Source organism: Rana temporaria, chromosome 11 (genome assembly GCF_905171775.1).
Source record: "Rana temporaria chromosome 11, aRanTem1.1, whole genome shotgun sequence".
Lineage (NCBI taxonomy): Eukaryota > Metazoa > Chordata > Amphibia > Anura > Ranidae > Rana > Rana temporaria.
Window position 1 is genome coordinate 59,117,298 of NC_053499.1, and position 14,828 is coordinate 59,132,125.

The 14,828-nt window shown below is 39.8% G+C and overlaps 1 protein-coding gene across 5 annotated transcripts in view; it reads right to left on the minus strand.

The window, feature by feature from the left end:
- The window catches only part of CDHR5 (cadherin related family member 5), a 131,188-nt gene that overhangs the window by 13,480 nt on the left and 102,880 nt on the right, over positions 1-14,828 (minus strand). Inside the window, exons 10-13 of one of the 5 annotated variants that reach the window (XM_040328623.1) lie at positions 13,250-13,456; positions 9,827-9,943; positions 9,077-9,143; positions 8,218-8,340 (exon numbers count right to left, since the gene is read on the minus strand). In XM_040328623.1, the coding sequence (XP_040184557.1) occupies positions 8,218-8,340; positions 9,077-9,143; positions 9,827-9,943; positions 13,250-13,456 (514 nt within the window). Of the gene's footprint in view, positions 1-7,347; positions 8,341-9,076; positions 9,144-9,826; positions 9,944-13,249; positions 13,457-14,828 lie in introns of all 5 variants that reach the window. The other 4 variants (XM_040328622.1, XM_040328621.1, XM_040328619.1 and 1 more) reach the window with 4 other exon arrangements.

Genomic DNA, 14,828 nt, shown 5'->3' on the forward strand with positions numbered 1-14,828 from the left:
CCAGATCTACAATGAATGCACTTACAAGTGCATTTGTAGTGCAAAGTAGATTTGCCTTTAGTAAATAACCCCCATAGTGTATATTCTAATTTAGTCAGGACACTGGCGGAATAGCTGCAGGGAGAAAACCTACTGCCATGCCATAGACATTCCCCCTTACCACAACACAAGGCAGCAGTAGCAAATGAAGAGTTGGATTTCTACAGTCAGGAGAAAGGACAGGCATCATAAAAAATCATAAAACCTTATATCAATTGAGGGAAAAAAAAAACCCTTACAGACCACACACAACAAATGTCCTAATATCTTGATATAAACTAAATACAATGAGTGGTGGAGTCCTTGGTGCTCAAAACTTTAAACCAACCAACTAACCAAATAACTGTTTATAGTATCACAAAAACATTCTATATATCAAAAAGGTATGGATACCAAAAACTGCTTCTTGTATCACACAAAACCTATTGCACACAAAATACACTATATTGTCAAAAGTATTGGGACACCTGCCTTTACATGAACTTTAATGGCACCCCAGTCTTAGTCCGTAGGGTTCAATATTGAGTTGGCCCACCCTTTCCAGCTATAACAGCTTTAACTTTTCTGGAGAAGGCCATCCACAAAGTTTAGGAGTGTGTCTATGAGAATGTTTGACCATTCTTTCAGAAGTGCATTTGTGAGGCTAGGCTCTGATGTGGATGAGAAGGCCTGAGAAAGTCTGGGGTGGAGGGACTTGATTGGCCTGCACAGAGTCCATACCTCAAACCAATAGAACACCTTTGGGATGAATTAGAGCGGAGACTGAAAGCCAGGCCTTCTCATAACACATCAGTGCCTGACCTCACAAATGCGCTTCTGGAAGAATGATCAAACATTCCCATAGACACTCCATAACCTTGTGGACAGCTTTCCCAGAAGCGTTGAAGCTGTTATAGGTGCCAAGGGTGGGCCAACTCAATATTGAACCCTATGGGCCTGGGATGCCATTCAAGTTTATGTGGGCAGGCATCGCAATAATTTTGGTAATATTGTGTACAAAAAACTTGGTCAAGGCACTTAAAATATGTCCCCAAATTCTGCCCCCTTACAAACTGTCATAAAGTAAATATAATAATCAGTTATATGAAAAAAACACAATAAGGGTTGTGTGATAAATCTAACAGGTCTCTAAATAAGTGTCTACAGTTCCATGCATGGCTGTGCTGGTATGTCTTGTTTACAGGCAACTCTCTTATAAATAAATCCAACACTATCCATTCAAAAATGAGAACTACATGTCAATGTACAGTGATCATGGCGAAGCAGAACAGGTGTGTACATAGGCAATCATATACCCAAAGTAGCCATTGATCGTACTGTATACAGTGGGTAAATATCTAATTGTCCAATCATATTAGAGGAGTCCACCACAACTAACTACACAATCAATCATACTTTATATGAGGCATGGCGGGCCCTACTTACCATTAATAGGATGGTTAATAGAACTTAACCACTCAAATATAAAGGCTCAAAAGCCCAAAGTAGCCATTAATCATATATTGTGGATTAATATCCATGTGTCCACTCCAATTTTTTTTTTTTTTGGGGGGGGGGGGGGGGTGTCTACTACCACACACTGTATTTTCAAGCATACTTTATATGAGGCATGGCAGGCATGCTGGTTATTACTACGGTGGTCAGTAGGATTTGATCTCTCAAATACAAAGACTCAAAAGCTTAGCATCTACCAGATTGTGTTCCATGTCTATGACTGATTGGTGAACACACTAGGTATGTAAGTTATCCATTCCATTTCAGACCTGAAGCTGCCAATAAAGAATACAGTAAAACACATATGAATACTTGTACTATCTGAAAAAAATATATATAAATTCAAAACCCTGCAGCTAAATCATTTCATAATCAAAATGTCAATATTACAGCGCTTACAGTCCAAAATATATGTGCGTGTATAACAGTGACAAACAATGAAAACACATGAAAAAGGTCCAAAGTGCTCAGTGTTCCAAATTCCATAGACAAAGTGCTTCAAGTAAACATGCTGTGCAGTGTGCCACACTCCCCTCTCGTATCCCCACTCACCCGAGAAAATGGAACCTCAGCTTTTCAGTCTGGGGGTCAAACACACGTGTGTCTGGTGTTGGGTATACCAAGGCTCCTTGGCGTCCTTATTGAGGTCTCCAAAATGCAACTTTTTAGGGCAGCTGGAATATCCACCAGGCTCAATAAAAGAAAAGGGTACTCATAGTGAAGCACAGTAAGAAAGATTTATTTGCGCAATAAAAAATTCCACTTACAAAATCTCTGAATAAAACTGGCATTGGAACAATAATGAGTCTCTTTCCGGGTTCGCCGCGAAATTACGTGTTTCGCCCCCTCCCATAGGGCGTCATAAAGGACACAATGTTAGTCACTGTTATACATACACATATATTTTGGACTGTAAGTGCTGTAATATTGATATTTGATTAAAGAATACAGTACAACCAATCCAGTACATCTAATTTTTCACACAGACTTGTAGTGTGGCATCAAATGTTTGGCCTCTTTTGGGGGAGTCACATGTCACCACATAAACATAGCTCATAGATGTGTCACAGTCAAGTAAAATTGTGGATTTCAGTTAGGCATGTGCATTTCGTTTAGTTCCGAATCGAAATTCAGACAAATTTTTCATTATTCTGACATTCGGATGCATATGAATTCCCGAATTACAATATTAATGAATTTACCGAATCCGAACGAATGTTTTAGATTCCGAATCGAAAACCCGCGGACGAAATTCGATCGAAATTCGAAAAAAAAAAATATATATTTTCGAATCGAATTCGAAAACACATTCTAATCCAAAAGAGACTATTTGTTTTCGAATCCAGTCGAAATATTTTTGCATTCGACCGGATTTTTCGAAATTCGGTCGAAAACGAACGAATTCCGAAAACGAATTTAACACATTTAACGAATCTAACTTAACGAAATTAAATAAGTAACTAATTAAAACGAAACAAAACGAATTTTTCTCTTTTGCACATGCCTAATTTCAGTATTTTCCTCGTGACCCAAAATAATCCACACAATCCCAGGGGGGGCAAATTAAAGGACCAAAAAAAGCCACAGCCTGACCAATTTTGCCACTGCCTGCGTCAGAGGCAAGGCTTCTTGTGTGTTCTCTGCACAACTCAGTGGCAGTACAAGAGGTGACAGCTACTGTAACTTCTACAAATTCATAAAATTATAAAATAATGATTGTAAAATACAAAAAAAAAACTTATCCCCAAAAAAAGGAACTAAAGCTCAAGCTATATTAACCCAGGAATTTCCAATTCAGAAATCCATTTTTTTCTAACACCAGTTGATTGAATTTTCCATCTCTCAGTTTCCTATACACTTTAACCACTTAGAATTTCAACATAGTATCCCTATTGTGTACCAGGGCGATATTTCTGGCTGTAGGAGAGCTGAGATTAAGTAGTATCAGAAGTATGATCAAGTAAATATCTTTGAATAGGTCTCTGATAGTTTTCCCCACATAGAAGGACCTGCAAATTAAGGTCAACATGTGAGCTACTCTCTCCTTGCCGGGATGCGTCCCCTGCATCTAAAGAGCCTTCCCATGGACAGGCGAAGAGATGGCTCCTATATCATACTTGAACAGAAACCACAACTACTATATTTAGGCACGCCGTCTTAATTTCTCCTAAATATCTGTCTATCCCAGGAAATACCACCAGGGCTGGTGCAAGGATTTTTGACACCATAGGCGAAACCTCATTTTGCTGCCCCACCTCTTGCTCCACCCCTGACTCCACCCTATTTGCCCTGCTCATGTATACCCCACCTTTTTAATGAAGTGGCCACTAAATGCAGCCATCAGCACACATCAAATGCAGCCTCACCGATGCCCATTAATGCAGCCTGACCATAGCCCATCAAATGTCATTCTCAACTAGGCTATAAAAACTACTGTACATACCCAATCGTGGGAGAAGGAGGGGGAGGAGGCAGAGCAATATGAGAATTAGTTGAGGGTGAAGATCAGCTTTAATTCTAAAGTCTATCAAGTGATTAAGTCTTAAGCTGGTCATACATGGAACGAAATCCATGGATGGCCACTGTGGTTGAACCTTGAGTGTGTGGATGGAGGAGTCAAGTCCGTTTTTTTAATACAACTCGCTGGTTGAACGAATAAAACTAGACTGTCACTCATACTAAAGCTTTAATAGCTTACAGGACTTGTACCTTGGACATTTTATCCATTCATTTTCTGCATGCGCCATCAATGTAATTATTTGTGAACGAAAAAAACTGACTCTTCTATGGCCAGCCTTACTGGTCAGTCCACCTGAAATAGCTGTGCACTTTAAAAGTAGTTCTTTGGGAGCTTCCAGATAGTTCCTTTCAGCTAGCAGTGTTATTACATAGGGCAATGCAGAAGTGCCATGATTCAGTGATACCTTCTGTGATGCAATTGCCTATATGCTTCAGTTTAATGCTCCCTGCTAATTTAATGCTGTGGGTTAGAGGTAACAGGTGTTTTCATGTGTGATTCATCTCTCTCTGTGAACACTGTTCATATGTTAAATAAGGCTAGCTTTTGAAAGGCCTTTAATTGTGTGATAACGCTGTCTAAAAACCTTTTGATACTCAGAGGTGTTAATAGGTGTCAAGCTGCATGCAGGGACGAAATGTCTGCCTAGGAAACTTAGTGTGTGAAGGTGGTTTGATTAGACATGATAATTGTCGGTCGGTGCCGACCTGTCTGGAATGTTTTAGTAATTAGCCTTAGTGTGTGATTAGGGGGGGTGGAGATTTCATTGTTGCTTGAATGTCTTGGACTGTATAAAAAGCTGAGAAGAAAACCATTAAACTGTGTTGTTCCAGCAGTAAGCTTGTCTCATGTGTGGCTTTCTGGGCGACCCCAGGAATATTCCTCCTCGTGGAATATTGGGGTGATTTTCGTTATGGGAAGAAGGGAACGTTGACGGGGATATCATTGTAATACCGTCACACCTTCTATAGTAATTGCAGTGATAGCTGATATGTTGGGGCTAAATCATATGTTATAGGGACACTTCATGAATGAGCAGATGACTGGGCACTTACCATTTTCATATTAAGCTTAGCAATTTTATCCCCCATGTTTCTCACATGATAGGTTTATTTATCTACAACCATAATCTAAATAAGCTAACAGCAAGGTTGTGTTATTGTATTTTATCACAGCCACTAAGTGGGTGGAGAGCTAAGTAGCTACTGGCTGCTATAACAGTATAAGATCTATATGATCAATGTACTGTATTACTAAATATAGATCTTTTTAACAAGTAAGAAAATATGAGAAAACTATGATGTTAAATCTAAAGTTTAATCAGTTCATATTTTGTCTACCCCGGTTTCTCCTTTTCAACCTCATCAGCAAGCTAAATAAAACCTTTCCATTTGCATTACGTCCTTTTTTTAAGATCCAGTGATGTTACCACTGGGTCTTTGTGCTTATCTATTCAATTAACTACATGCCGACCAGCCGCCCCAATTCTACGGCGGCAGGTTGGCTCTCCTGCGCGAGAGCCCGTAGCTCTACGTCGACTCGCGAATCGGCCACTTGGGGCGCCGATCGCTATAAAAATGCCAATGGTCCCAAAAATGTGTCAAAAGTGTCCGAAGTGTCCGCCATAATGTCGCAGTACTGAAAAGAAATCGCTGATCACGCCATTACTAGTAAAACAAAAATATTAATAAAAATGCCATAAAACTACCCCCTATTTTGAAAACGCTATAACTTTTGCGCAAACCAATCAATAAACGCTTATTGCAAAATGTTTTAACGAAAAATATGTAGAAGAATACGTATCGGCCTAAACTGAGGAAAAAAATAGTTTTTTTTATATATTTTTGGGGGATATTTATTATGGTAAAAAATAAAAAATATATTTTTTTTCAAAATTGTCCCTCTATTTTTGTTTATAGCGCAAAAACTAAAAACCGCAGAGGTGATCAAATACCACCAAAAGAAAGCTCTATTTGTGGGGAAAAAAGGACGCCAATTTTGTTTGGGAGCCACGTCGCACGACCCCGCAATTGTCAGTTAAAACGACGCAGTGCCAAATCGCAAAAAGTGCTCTGGTCTTTGACCAGCAATATGGTCCGGGGCTTAAGTGGTTAAGGCAGATCATGGCTGGTGGAAGGAGCCAGTATGGTGCCGTATACATACACACATCAGAGCACCCTGTATCGGCACACCTTTTAAGATTCCTCAGCCCTGATGCAAGCAATTGGCTGGCTCCTGTGAAGAATTATGCAGATATCAAAATGCAAGGTGGATGTGGAAAATTGGGCATACTTAGGCAGCCTGCATTTACATACATCCTATCCTAGGTAACACCCATATGTAATGCTGATGCCAAGATAAATGAATGAAAGGACTGGGGAAGGTACAGTAAGGCAGGGAAGGAAAGAGCAAGACATTATGTTGGACATGCTCTAGCCATAAAATGAGATGGGTTCTATCTTACTTTCTGCAGCTTCTAATGAATGCTGTGAGAAGCTCAAAGTGTGCAGAGAAATAAACAATCTCAGTACAGGAGAAGGAGGAGCCTGTGAAATTGCACAAGATTGAACATAGGGCTAGAGTTTAGTTTTATCTACGAAGGCTTTTTTTTTTCATATTTTGGTGATGTTGTCCTTTTTTATGCTGCGGTCTTGACATTTGTGGCAGCAGTGTGTGTGCCTGTCCCACTAGTGATAGCTATTGTAACATGTGTAAAGCCGCGTACACACGATCGTAAATTCTGACAACAAAACCGTGGATTTTTTTCCGATGGAATGTTGGCTTAAACTTGTCTTGCATACACACGGTCACAGAAATGTTGTCAGAAATTCCGAACATCAAGAATGCGGTCACGTACAACACTATGAGTTCAATGATTCTGAGCATTCGTCAAATTGATTCCGAGCATGCGTAGGATTTTTGTGCGTCGAAATTGCCTACAGACGTTCGGAGTTTCCGACAAGAACTTTTGTTGTTGAAAAATTTGAGAAACAGCTCTCAAATTTTTGCTGTCGGAAATTCCAACAACAAATGTCCAGTGGAGCCTACACACGGTCGGAATTTCCGACAAAAAGCTCACATCGAACATTTGTTGTCGGAATTTCCGATCATGGGTATGCGGCATAAGAGTTGTAGTTAAACCTGCCACGGGTCTGCTTTTTGCACTAGTGTCTGTCCTAGGTATAGCAGTATTAATGACCCAAGTGGAATAGCACCTGGAGTTACACTTCTGGATATAAAACTTCCAGTGGCTGTACTTGCTGTCTGAGTATTTGGAAATGTACTCATAGTGGTACCTGTTCTGGTATCGGTGGATTGTGTTGTGCCAGCACCAGGAGATATTGTTGTCGGTGTGCCTGTGTCGGAAGTTCTAGTTGTGATGGTGCTTATACCATTAGAGGTAGTTGGTATTATACCAGTAGCAGGAGCTGAAGTTATAGTTCTGCCTGTATCCTTGGTAGTGGTTGTTATTGTGCCTGTACCAGGAGTTGAAGTTGTGGTGGTGCCTGTACCCATGGTAGTAGTTGTTGTTGTGCCAGTTCCAGGAGTTGAAGTTGTGGTAGTGCCTGTACCCTTGGTAGTAGTTGTTGTTGTGCCAGTTCCAGGAGTTGAAGTTGTGGTGGTGCCTGTACCCTTGGTAGTAGTTGTTGTTGTGCCAGTTCCAGGAGTTGAAGTTGTGGTGGTGCCTGTACCCTTGGTAGTAGTTGTTGTTGTGCCGGTTCCAGGAGTTGAAGTTGTGGTGGTGCCTGTACCCTTAGTAGTAATAGTTGTTGTGCCAGATCCAGGAGTTGAAGTTGTGGTAGTGCCTGTACCCTTGGTAGTAGTTGTTGTTGTGCCAGTTCCAGGAGTTGAAGTTGTGGTGGTGCCTGTACCCTTGGTAGTAGTTGTTGTTGTGCCAGTTCCAGGAGTTGAAGTTGTGGTGGTGCCTGTACCCTTGGTAGTAGTTGTTGTTGTGCCAGTTCCAGGAGTTGAAGTTGTGGTAGTGCCTGTACCCTTGGTAGTAGTTGTTGTTGTGCCAGTTTCAGGAGTTGAAGTTGTGGTGGTGCCTGTACCCTTGGTAGTAGTTGTTGTTGTGCCAGTTCCAGGAGTTGGCGTTGTGGTGGTGCCTGTACCCTTGGTAGTTGTTGTGCCGGTTCCAGGAGTTGATGTTGTAGTTGTGCCGGTACCTTTTGTAGTAGTTGTTGTTGTACCAGTACCAGGTGTTGTGGTGGTAGTGGTACCTATATTAGTTGCTGTAGGAGATTTTGTAGTAGTAGTAGTAGTAGTAGTAGTAGGAATAGTGGTGGTAGCTGCATAAAAAAATGAATTACAAATTTATATCATTATGTATCCTCTGAAGATATAAACATCTTAATATATCACTGTAAAAAATATATGACAATGGGGGTTATTTACTAAAGGCAAATCCACTTTGCACTACAAGTGCAAAATACAAGTGCAAAGTGCACTTGAAATTGCACTTGGAAGTGCTGTCACTGTAAATCTGAGGGGTAGATCTGAAATGGGGGGAAGCTCTGCTGATTTTTGTCATCCAATCATGTGCAAGCTAAAATGCTGTTTTTTATTTTCCTTGCATGTCCATCTTGGATCTACAGCGACTGCACTTCCAAGTGCACTTTGCACTTGTAGTGCAAAGTGGATTTGCCTTTAGTAATTAACCCCCAATGTGTATTCTTTAACCATAATGACCCGAAATGGATTTTAGATGCAAGTCTCTCAAAATACAACTTTATTGGACCAGTGAGAGCTAAGTAGGTATATGGAGCGATAACATGTTAGGGTTTATGTAATTAATCACCAAATATAGATTTCACTGCCATTACATAATTTATATATATATGTTAGTGTAGCAGAGACTCAGTCAATGGCTGGGAACCTAACTATAGATCATCATGGACTAAACACAACATGCTCTGAGTTGTACCTATTTTAACATATGAGTCTGTGCTATAAAATAATATTGGTCTAAAAACTGTATTTTTTTTTTCTGGGTGAACAGACTAATGTCCAGTAAGAAAACCTCACCTGCAATAACTTCCACTGAGACCAAGGTTGTGGCCTTCTCATTTGTTGAACTGTCAGTTGCAGACACCTATGTTAAAGAAGGCATACTGTTATGACAATTCAAAATAATTCTTTGACAATTCACAAAGCAGCAGGCTATGAATGCTTATTTTTAAAAAGTGACAGTTATTTTTAGTTGAGTACAATAAGATTTGATAATTATAGCCACATGGCTTGCATTAAGTCTTTGTAAATTGAGCAACTAACCAACTAACAAGAAAGGTAGGCTTTTTTTTTTTGCAAGCTTATTCAGATATCTAAGCTGTTTCTCGAAGCCCAATATAATATTCGATTGTGCCCTGTAATATATTTATGGTATTCCAAATTGTTAGCTATCAGCATAATTGTTATCCTGTAAACTGAACCCACAACAACTAGGAAAGTCACACTGGGGTCTGCAGGATGTTTTCTATAGAAACCAATCCACTTCCAGTTTTTTTTTTTTTTTCTTAAGGGTTAATTGAACAAGCTGAAATCAGAAGTTGATTGGCTACCATGTAGAGCTGCACCATTTTTTTCATTCTCCAATTTTAGTAAAAAAGAAGGCAGCGTCTAAAATGAAAACATTGTTCATCTAAAATGTCAAACAATATAGTGACATATTGTTTATAATCCTTATCCTATTTATTACACGTTTTGAACAGAAGTATTGACATTAATAAAAAAAATGTCACCATAATCATGTCCAAGCTGAACTTTCTCAGAACTTACTTGTAGTACAATAGTGCCTGGAGTGGTGATTACAGCATCGGTCAAAATGTAGCCATCCCGGAGAATTCTAAAAGCAGTGCTGTTATCTATCGTATATACCAAAGATGGATTCTGTTTCTGCAATAAAAAAAAAAGAAAAAATGTTTTTTGTGAGAGGTTATCAATGAATTGTATACATGAAAATAATTCTCAACTGCTATCATTTCATATATATGGCTATGAAATATATAACATTGGTGAACGTTTATGAAGAATGAAACAATAATAAAAAAAAGAAAACAGCACCCCCCACTTCTTTCTGCAGAAAAATAGTATATCTAGAAATTTACCATAAATTGTGAAAAAAATAACCTGGCATGACAATCTGGGCCAGAGCAATGTATTTTAATGTTCAAATTTTCTAAGCTTGGGCTGGCCACTCCCCCAAATCAATATATACTAATGAGGTTTGGTTAAGTGCTGAATTTAACACGAAACGCATCACCTTTTAATGTTCCTGTTATACCTGTGATGTCATTTTAATGGTTCAATAAAGGTACCGAGAAGTGCAGCAATATTCCGGATTTGTGCATGTTACTCAATATATATACGAATATATGCCAAAAATTAAAACCCTAAACCGGTGCAAACACATTTCTGTGTTAAAATTCAATCAGATTATGATTTGATATTCCACCCTTCTCATGGGTTGGTACTATTGTGCACCTCCTCCTTTGTGCTCTCTTAACCCCAGAGTGCAGAACACTCACCAAACCTGCTGGCCCCTTTCTGCATTCACTTTTATGCTGTATCAAATGGGATCACTCTGCTTCTCTCCTTCAACTTCCACATTAGTCATCTTTTGCACACTTCTGTACTCAGCCCCTTGTTCTTGTTTATTATACCATCCAGAACCTCACTATCTGCCTTCAGCTCCATCAATGAGATTCATAAATCAAGACAGGAAGAATATAGTAATCCAGTATTACCCTTTATTAAAATGGCAAAGGACTTAAATCAAAGTGCGCACTTACATTAAAAAGTGCCCTCCTTGGCACTAAGAAGTCACATCATGCTATGTAGAACACAGAGTGTCGCTCAAACCACATCTTCCTGGATGCAAGAGTGCGCTCCATTTGGCGGAAGTGACATCACGGACACAAAGCCCCACCCAACGCATTTTGTCTACTCTAGACATTGTCAGTGATAGAGAATAATGGCATCTGTCTGGCTCATTTCCTTTCCTCGTATCACTTTGTAATGTACTTCTGCTTTATGAATGGGGCACTAAGTGTTAATAAAATAACTTTTCAAGTGCAATATGCAGACAGATATAATTTTTCTAAAACTGGCAAAAAAAATCACACACGGTTTACAATGGTGGTGTCCAGTACACTGTAAACAGAACATGTGATTTCCTGCTCATGTGACTTCCCCACTCCTGTTCCCATGTCACAGTTCTTACTACAACACAGAATCAAATTATGTGATTAGTAGAATGAGGAAAACTCTTCTGTCTAGCACTCAAAGAAGGATGTGGCTGCAGGGAGTAGGATTTGGTGAGTTTTATGTGCGGGATTCTTTACAAGAAGAAGCAGGCAAGACTTTACAATGGAAGCTGCTAATATCCTTGCAGTGTATATGTAATTGACCAGGGAAATTGTTTTTTTTTTCTTCTTAACAAAAGTGGAGCTACACTTTAAACTAAATGCATGCGACCAGTCAGAACTGATCAGGAGTAAGTGATGAATGTGGGTAATTACGGTTAATTCTTTGTGCTCAGATTGTGGAAATGCCCTGCAGACAAATAAAGGCATAGATATAGCAGGAATTATACTAAAGAACATAGAAGTAATATGTTTGTTGGGTTAGGTCTATTTTTTTTAAGCTGAGGATACTGTAGTTGGTCAGCTCTCTAACACATGGGCATAATGCTTGGGTACTGCCCACTCCTAGTCAATGGAGAGCTTAAACTAGAACAAATCTTAAAGCACGCAGACTTAAAGTGGTATAAACCTTATTTTTTTTGCACTTGTACCTACAGGTAAGCCTATATTAAGGACTACCTGTAGGTACAGTGACTATCTCCTGAACTTGTGGTGTATAGGAGATATTCACACCAGGTGCAACTGGTTACATCACAGGTGCATGCACTCTAAAGGTCCGGCATACTGTGCCAGACCTTCAGAGCTCCATGCCAGAGCCAAGGGTTCCCCCACACATGCATGGGAGTGACATCATCATAGCTCTGGCCACACATACAGCCAGAGCCCACAAACCCGAAAGGAAGACCAGGTGAATAAGGAAGCCCTTTACACCATGTATATATGAATAGCTACAATCATACATGACAGACCTTATGAGTGAAATTTTATTTATAATGACTGACATGTCTTCCGGGACAAGGGCCACAGGGTTCAGGCAGCTTCTGTAACTCCGTTTCCTTTACATTTACTTTTAAAGTGAACCTGAACTAAAAAAAAGGAATGATTTGCTATATTATAGAGATCTAGAAATGTTAAATGTCCCTAAATTTCCACATTAAAAGTTACATTTACATTGTAATTCCTCCTAAAAAATAGCAGAGTAGTTATCTGTCTTGAGTCTCATAGCTGTATATTTGAAGTAGCATATGTAAAACACTAAGCCTCTTAAAATTTCAAGTGATGTATGGTGATGTCACTTTCTGTTATCATTGCTGGAGGGGAAGCTGTACCCAGGGACCTGCAGTGAAAGAATCTCACAGCGTCTGCTTCATTCTTTTGTGGATCTGTGCTTCCATCTGTGCTTTCACTACCTCTTGTGCTACTGCTTTAATATTCTTCAATCAGTCATTAGGCCACCAGTCATTACAATGGCAGCTCTGACACGAGAAAGCATAGCCCTACCCCTAACAAGCTGTCCGCCTTCACACAGAAATGCATGGGGTTGATTTACAGGACAAATAGACTGTTCACTCTGCAAAAGAATTTCCCCAGAGCTTAATAAATGAGGTGAAGTTCTGATTTCCATCATCCAATTACAGTGGAACATTGGTTTACGAGTGACGTGGTTTACAAGCGTTTTTTTAAATCCAAGTTTGCAATGAACTATCCTAGCACATTCATATCATAGTGGGGCCAGTTCGGAAGAAAGACAATTAACCTAACTATGTTGAGACTGGGAATAAACAAAAAGAATTTGAGAAAACCATGCTATCAGAGTGGGGATCAAAAGCAGGACCCAGAACATTGGAAGAGTGCTAAAGCATTGAATAAATGATTTATCCAATTCAAAACATGATAGGACATAAGGTGACCTAATAAAACGAGTTAATTAGACTAATGTACAGTATATATAAATGTGTTTCTCTGTGCAATCTGCTTCTCTCTAAAAATGATAATCTGTGTCACTATATATATATTTTTCCTGTTCCAACTAGAAGTTGTAATCTGAGTTACTTACATCTGGGAAGTCATCATCAGCTGCAAACACTACAAGTGTTCTAAGTCGGTCATTTAAATCCAAAACAAAAGTTCCAATTGCAGAATCTGAAGGGATCATTCCGTAGTAAATAGACTTTTCAAAAGTTGGTAGGAAGTTGTTTTTTTCTTTTACTTCAATTATAACTGAGGTTGTAGAATATTTTGCTTGATCATCAGTTTGGTAAGCCTAGGGAGAGAAGAAACAATGTCAAGTTGAAAAGAAAAGAATCATAGGAAAGGATCCAGTTTCTGGCTTATAAATCCACAATATTTGTTTGGTCACAAATCTGTAACCCCTAGCACCTCTTCATACTCTGCAGAACACATTCATACCCCTCAGCACATCTCCTTACCCCCAGAACCCCTCTATATTCCACAGAACACCCTCTTACCTTTCAGCACATTTCCGTATCCCCCATAAAACTCCATACTCCACAGAACACCTCCTTACCACCCAGCACATATCTGTACCCCAGAACACCTCCATACTCCACAGAACACCTCCGTACTGCTCAGCACAACTCTGTACCTCCAAGTACATCTTCATACTCCACAGAACACCTCCATACCCCTCAACACATCTCTGTACCCCCAGAACACCTCCATTCTCTACAGAACACCTCTATACTCCAAAGAACACCTCCAGACCGATCAGTACATCTCTGTGCCCCCAGAACTCCTCCATATTCCACAGAAAACTTTGATACCACTCAGCACATCTTCATACTCCACAGAACACCTCCGTGCCCCTCAGCACACCTCTTTAGCCCAAGAACACCTCCGTACCCCCAGCACATATCTGTACCCTCAAAAAACCTCCATACTCCACAGAACACCTCTGTACCACCCAGCACATCTCCGTACCCTCAGAAAACCTCTATACTCCACAGAAAACTTCCGTACCTCAGCACAACTCTATACCCCTTAGCACATCTCCATACTACACAGAACACCTCCATACTGCTCAGAACACTTTTGTAGCCTAAGAACACCTCCGTACACCCAGAACACCTGCACCAGATTCTGTGTGCACCAATTTTAGTAAATCTCCCTTCAAGTGTCCTAATCTTAAGAAAAGAGAGCTGGAACTCTCAAAGCATGTTGATTGACTAAAGGTGGATTAAAATTCAGCTAGTTTAGCAGGGACTGGTCGAATTACATAGTTGCATAGTTAGTCTGGTTGAGAAAAAAACAAATCTATTTAATCAATTTCCATGTGTGGCCAACGAAGTTGATCTACCAATCAAAGCCACTACATTAGGGGCTGTAACCAATGGCTGCAGCATTAATCTGTGTATTTTGATGGCAGGATGATCTCCTCACTTTCAGAATACAATAGAGGTTGACAAAAAACTGATTGGGGATGAACTCTCTCTTTATTTCAAAGACAACACAAACCCAGATATATCACCAGGGGTGCTCTGGGAAGCACACAAGGCGCATATACGTGGAAAACATATAGAACTAGGTTCTAGGAAAAAAAGACAGAGGACACACCAACAATCGGAACTTTGGGAAATAAGCTCCCTTAAGAGGAGACATAAAACATTACAATCCCA